This window comes from Cannabis sativa, chromosome 3 (genome assembly GCF_029168945.1).
Source record: "Cannabis sativa cultivar Pink pepper isolate KNU-18-1 chromosome 3, ASM2916894v1, whole genome shotgun sequence".
Classification (NCBI taxonomy): Eukaryota; Viridiplantae; Streptophyta; class Magnoliopsida; order Rosales; family Cannabaceae; genus Cannabis; species Cannabis sativa.
In genome coordinates, this window is record NC_083603.1 from 31,489,959 (window position 1) to 31,495,878 (window position 5,920).

General features: G+C 38.7%; 1 protein-coding gene across 2 annotated transcripts; it reads right to left on the bottom strand.

Moving 5' to 3' along the window:
- Positions 1–368: 368 nt before the first annotated feature.
- Positions 369–3,427, bottom strand: LOC133035710 (uncharacterized). 2 transcript variants are annotated; one of them, XM_061111851.1, is made up of 4 exons: positions 2,779–3,427; positions 2,474–2,692; positions 2,303–2,395; positions 369–2,219 (listed from the first exon to the last, which is right to left on the bottom strand). In XM_061111851.1, exons 1-4 carry the CDS (start codon positions 3,058–3,060, stop codon positions 2,094–2,096), a joined length of 720 nt encoding a protein of 239 aa, XP_060967834.1. In that variant the 5' UTR covers positions 3,061–3,427; the 3' UTR covers positions 369–2,093. The 2 variants fall into 2 exon arrangements, with proteins under 2 accessions (XP_060967834.1, XP_060967833.1); XM_061111850.1 differs by having other exon boundaries at positions 369–1,028; positions 1,297–2,219; positions 2,474–3,427.
- Positions 3,428–5,920: the final 2,493 nt, after the last annotated feature.

Consider the following 5,920-nt stretch of genomic DNA (forward strand, 5'->3'; position numbering starts at 1 on the left):
TTGATCTTGTATGTAACGGCTGGGGTTGGCACGTGCGACGATGTCAGTGATATATTTCAAAACATAAAAACCGCATTCTTGGCTTTTAGGTTGTCTTGGACAGTTTGCTTGTGAAATTCCTTGCCACGGGCCAAGATACTCATGTGCATCCCCTATATACATGAATGCCCTGTTTTGGAAAATTATATTAGAATTTCAATTCGTTAGTTAATTTAAATTTGTTACATAAGAAGTCATTAAATTATTACCTTCCGATCATTTGTTCTATTTCTTCGGGAATTGGGCAGCCTTTTACAGGGTTTAAATGAATAATTTTCCTTGGCGTAACCACCACTAGCGTCCAATGCATCCTAGAAAATTATATTGGAATATAAGTAAGATAGTATAAAAATAATTTGAAGTCATAATATAGAAATGAACAATTAGCACTAAAGAATTTAATAAAGTTTACCTGATATTCCAAGGAATAAAGAACATTTGTTGGTTGTTATTCATTAATGATAACCAATTAGCCAATCGTCTTGCCGCATCGTCAAAAGACTGACTCTGTTCTTCATCGGTGATCCCATGCACTACGAGAAGCTCTGGGTCGTAAAACTTGAAAATTTTCCTCAGACCGTTGATGCTCTCCCATATGTGCCTGCCAAAAAAAGTGTTAGTGTCTTGTAATAATTTGACTATAATTTGATATAAGGTTAATTAGATTAAAGAAGAGTATACATCATTCCAAACAGCATTCCCTGGTTGTCGATGTAGTCACATGTAGCAACCTGCTGCAAATCCTCTCCAGATAACGTGATCTGGGTACGCGGTGCAATGAATCCTCGGGGGACAGGAATTGTGATTATATCACGTTTATCTTTGAGCCTCAGGAATTCATGAATCATCCATTTTAGCGAATTAGGGATCAACGCCATCTTCTTTTCCGTGAACAAGTCATCTTCCCGTGCACCACGGCCTTGTGAAGAAAGCATCGAAGCTTTCCCCTTTGACGCATCACGTCTTGAGGGCGGTTGAGCGAGTGGACCCTAAACAAAACAAAACATAATATATATATATATATATCAAATTTTATCCAAATTCTACCGAAATTTCGGCAGCATAACGGTTGTAATTGAATGACCCCAAAAATTTTGAACTTGGCTGTATAACGAAAAATAACACATATATAAGAGTAGTTTGTTCATCCATCCCACCGCAGCACATATATTCGCAGAACCTACTTCACTACGGATGAATATTGAAGATATTCAAACTCCACCAATCATTAATAATTAATTTGAGTTGAGAAGTTACCTCGGTTGTTAAAATTAAGTGTTTAGGCCAAGGAAGGAACATCTGGTATACGTCCCTAACATATCTGCACTCTTCAATTGGGACTGGGATTTCAGCGTCCTCTTGCAGGATTTCCGAAACCATAATCCGGGCATGTGAATCATCGTACTCCTGGCAGTGAACTTTGATCATACCCACATGCTCGTACAAATACTCTCGGGCCACAATATTGTCGATGTTGTAAGAGCAGAGATGTACTTGCTGATTAAGGGCCGCATGGTCATAAAAATTGTATAGGATACCTTGGTCATTGAGGGAAATAAACTCCTCAGCATAAATTTGTTGTTGTACCTCATCCTGAGGAGCGTATGGTTGTGGAACATACGCCTCACCAGCCACCTCTCCTTCTTCCTCTTGTTCGGCAGCGTTCCTCTGCTGCTTAAGGGATTGGACTTCGGCTTTTAATTTTTCAATCTCCTTCGCTTGCCGAGCCACAATATCAGACACTTCCCTTTTCTTCCTGCCGAACAGTTGAGATGCCCTGGTCAGGAACCTACAAATCATAAAATGCAAATTAGCAACGATTTTATTTGTGTAACTAAATAAATAACATTTGAAGTAATAGCATACCCAGCAGCCCTGACACGTCCAGGATGCTCTGGTGTCCCCAGCGCCTGCGTCAGGATATCATTTTGGCCCTGGACCTGAATTTGTCCCTGACTAAGCTTCTCCTCTAATTGAGCCTAATGCACGCATATATTCAAGCAATTAGTATATGAATTATATACACTAACTCATGAGTAGAACTCAATTAAGGATTAATATATACTTACTATCTTCTCTGCAATTTCCTTGTTGTAATCAGTGACAAGTTTTCTACTCTTGGTGCGAGATTTAATCCAAACACGGTGGCGGGGGGGATCTGCAACTTCGAGGTCCTTTTTCTACATAACATTATAACAATGACATGAGTACCAATTAAATTGTATAGCACATTATAACACATTAAATTTTAAGTATTACTTACCACAGCTTCCCGTACGTTCACCATTCCACTCCGACCACTTCGATGTCTGGATTGAATTTTTGAGGAACGTTCACGTTGCACCTTACTCAATTCCTACAATGCCAAAAAAATACATTAGATACATGTACTTGTATTTAAGAGTTTATCTTAGTGTTAATATAATTAGCGTACCAGAAATTCAGGAGTTAGTCGACTTTCAACAAATTTGCACCAATCAGCAGCGTCGATCTCGGGGTGCTTTTCAGGGACTTGTGCCAGTCGTCCCAGATCATTCTCTTTCAACGCGGGCATTATGATGTCTTTTGTCATCCTATTCTTGAAGTCTTTCATTAACTTCCCAGCTAGGATGAGACAATCATGTTTGAAGGTGTCCGGCACAATGAACCCCGTCTATTTTGAAGGAAAACAAACACGGTTAGAGTCAACATTAGGAGTAATAGAAAAACAAATCAAAATTCTAACAAATAATAGCTTACCTGAATGTCTTTCCAAACTTTATTTTTCAGAGTCGGGTTGACTTCTTTCCAGTTTTTATAGGCCAACCCTATTGTCTGCCGACATCTGACTCCTAGAGTGGATACGAGCTTCGCATAGCTTTTTCCACAGTATTGACCTTTATCATTAACTTTGAGGGCCACTCTTTTGCCCTGATCCATTAGTTTGGATATTTCATTCATTTGCGTCGGCCCTCGTGTAGGTATTGTGGTTGGACACTCATTTTCTGCTCCCGAATCAGATCCTGATTCCGAGTTCGCCATGTCTACACCATTAACAAACAAACTTCAAAGTTAGCTATATATATAACAAGTAGTGTATATGAAATATTAAAAGCATAAACAAATTGTTAAGTATTCAGGACCATTCACAACCACAATATAAAGTAATCTATATATCAAGTTACCAATTAGACACGTTTTCTTTTCTTTTTTTGTTTATGTTTGCCTGAATCACAATTGACCCATATTCCCTCATTGATATCGTTTCTAATGTATTCAGCGTCGTCTTCCTCAATGTTACGATCAATTCCCATAAGTTGCTCATGAATTGGTTGTCCAACAATGAAGTCATCGTAACATAAGTCAGCATTCTCCTCATCCTCTTCAGTCTCTAAGAACCTCCTCTCTGGTGTCGATAAAACAATAGACCATTTATCATTAGCTGGATCAGAAATGTAAAAAAGTTGAGCTGCTTGGCTAGCCATGATGAATGGATCATTCTTGCTTCCTCTCTTACTTAAATCAACCAAAGTAAAACCAAGCTCGTCAGTTTTTACTCCAACGTTGTTGTCAACCCAAGAACACTTAAAAAGTGGAATTCGGAACGCAAAATAATTGAGCTCCCAAATTTCTTCAATGACCCCGTAATACGTCATAGTACCTAAAACAGGGTTTCTATCTTTTGCACTTGCAAAGTGCATAGTTTCTGCGACGATACGTATACCACTATTTTGAACCTCTCGAGCATCATCTCTTGACTTTGTATGAAAACGTTTACCCCTTACAATGTACGCTTCATGCTTTGCAACCGCAAAAGTTGGTCCAAGGGCAATACGACTCAACACATCAGATACTCCATGATTCGGTTCGTTCAACTTTGATATAATGGTATTCCTTAACCACCCAATGAAAGTTTGACGATGTTGGTCTGCAACCCATTTTTGTTTATTTTTTTGATTTCTTGGAACCATTGGTTGTAACAGCTCCATATGGTCACTGTAAAACAAGTAAGGTAAATCAAGTTATTGTTCATCGTGACTTAAGTAATGTTAATCAAACAAAGTAACACTTACGTTATATATGGTTGGACCTCTGCGTTATTGTTCATCACGACTAATTGAGCTTGATCTAGTTCAAGCTTGGACACTGTCACCATTGTCCCTTTCCCCCTTAATCCTCTATCAACATCATCTAGGTCAGTTCTTGGTTTGCTAATTCCTATTGCCTCAACTCCAGCCATGTACTCTGAACAAAATTCCACAGCCTCTTCAGATATGTAGCACTCAACCATACATGCTTCTGGCCGATAGTGGTTACGCACATAACTTTTAAGTACCTTCATATTTCTTTCAAATGGATACATCCATCTCGCCCACACCAGCCCACACAGCCTTGCTTCTCTCACTAGATGAACCATTAAATGGATCATGATGTCGAAAAAAGATGGCGAAAAAAACTTTTCCAGGTTGCACAATATTTTGACTACATGTTCATGTAATGCATCTAACTTATCCAATTCTAATTCCTTCCTGCACAGCCTATTAAAGAAAATGCAAACATGTGTCAAACACTCTCGAACATTTTTTGGCAAGACTGATCTAATGGCAATTGGAAGTAGATGTTGCATTAACGCATGACAATCATGTGATTTCAGACCCATTAGTTTCAATTCAGTCTCATTCACCAAGTTTTTGATGTTAGACGAGTAACCATCGGGTACTTTCATATTTGCAAGTGATTTGCAAACTGTTTGTTTCTCTTTTTTGGACAAAGTGAAACAAGCAGGAGGCAAATATAAACGTTCACCTTTCTTCTCAGGTGCCAGAGATTGTCGTATACCCATTTCAACGAGATCTAAACGACTATTTAGACCGTCCTTAGTTTTGCCGGGAATATCAAGTAAGGTACCAATAATACTCTCACACACATTTTTTTCAATATGCATGACATCCAAACAATGTCGAACTAGTAGACTTTTCCAATATGGAAGACGAAAGAAGATTGACTTTCTTTGAAAACAACCATTAGTTTTTTTATTTTTTTGCGTCTTTCCATACTTAAAATCTACAAGTTGAACTTGTTGGAGAATTTGTTCCCCAGACAGTGGCAAAGGAGCCATATCACCCTCTTCAGTACCATCGAATGCTTTCTTCTTTCGTCTATCAGGATGATTTGCAGGCAAGTACCGTCTGTGACCCATATAACACATCTTGTGTCCATTTGCCAAGCGACGAGCCGATGTGTTAGTACAACAAATCGGACAACCTTCGTAACCTTTTGTGCTTAAGCCTGATAAATTACTGTAAGCAGGGAAATCACTGACAGTCCACAACAACACAGCTTTCAGATTAAAAAATTCTTTTTTAAAACCATCATAGACCTGAACCCCATTCTCATACAATTCTATTAAATCGTCAATCAATGGTTCCAAATATACATCGATATTATGTCCAGGTTGTTGCGGGCCTGATACCATTAAAGAAAGCATCTTAAATTTCCTCTTCATCACCAACCAGGGAGGAAGATTGTACATAACTAGGAAGACAGGCCATAAACTATGACGACTACTTAGAGATCTATGTGGATTTACTCCATCCGCTGACAGACCGAGACGAATGTGTCTTGGTTCAGATTTGAATTCAGGATTTATGTAGTTCACTTTTTTCCAAGCTTGGGAATCTGCAGGATGTCTGAGTTTTCCATCTTTCACTCTCTTGGTCTCATGCCAAATCAAATTTTCAGAATGTTCTGCACTACGATATAATCGTTTTAGTCGCGGAATCAAAGGCATGTACCACATCACTTTTTGGGGGATAAGTTTCCTATTCTCCTTACTCTTGTTTACTTTATGGAGGGATAAACTGCAAGTCGGGCAATAATTCATGTCTGCATATTCCTTACG